Raw genomic sequence first — 654 nt, forward strand, 5'->3', positions numbered from 1 at the left:
GTGTGTGTGTGTCCTTACAGATGGGGCTCCTCCATCTGGAACAAACTCCGTCAAGCACAGCCCATCAGCCCAACACAGAGCCGTGGGCCAACAGCCTCTTAATTACCAAGACAGGTACACAGTTAAACAGCTGCTCTTTTTTTCTGTTTTAGGTTAGTTTGGATCGTTGCATTTAAAGAAAATAAGAACTTTTTGTTGTTTTTATATGTTTAGCAGGCATGACTTCTTCATGTCTACACAGAAGGAGAAGGCTTTACAAGATAGCAAAGCATTTTAGCAAAATATTCCCACAGTTTATCAAAGATTTGGAAGACCAGAAAGACAAAATTTATATTTAAATTTAAGAGACTTTCAGGAAATCTTAACAGATTTTGCAGAGATCATACATGTTAACCCCATCAGACGTTTACCTGTATCGTGAGCCCCAAATATTTGTAATCTTTGCAAAAAAATCAGTACTACCCACACCCACATGGGGTGTTATTTGTTGTTTTTTAACAATTTTAAACAATTTTTTAACATGGTGTGGCGATATCTGGGGTCAGATTTATAAAGGATTCCGTGGAAACCATACTAAAAGTGAACGTACAGCCAAAAGGAGGAAATGGTTTACGCCAAAAAGAATTCAGATTTATAAAACCATGCGTACGCATG

The 654-nt window shown here is 37.6% G+C and overlaps 1 protein-coding gene across 1 annotated transcript in view; it reads left to right on the plus strand.

Moving 5' to 3' along the window:
* LOC106530164 (membrane-associated guanylate kinase, WW and PDZ domain-containing protein 3) overlaps window positions 1-654 on the plus strand; it is a gene marked incomplete in the record, with an annotated part of 125,785 nt that overhangs the window by 114,909 nt on the left and 10,222 nt on the right. Inside the window, 1 exon segment of the mRNA XM_014025745.1 lies at window positions 21-114. Within this exon segment, the coding sequence (XP_013881199.1) occupies window positions 21-114 (94 nt within the window).

Source organism: Austrofundulus limnaeus, unplaced genomic scaffold (assembly GCF_001266775.1).
Source record: "Austrofundulus limnaeus strain Quisiro unplaced genomic scaffold, Austrofundulus_limnaeus-1.0 Scaffold496, whole genome shotgun sequence".
NCBI lineage: Eukaryota > Metazoa > Chordata > Actinopteri > Cyprinodontiformes > Rivulidae > Austrofundulus > Austrofundulus limnaeus.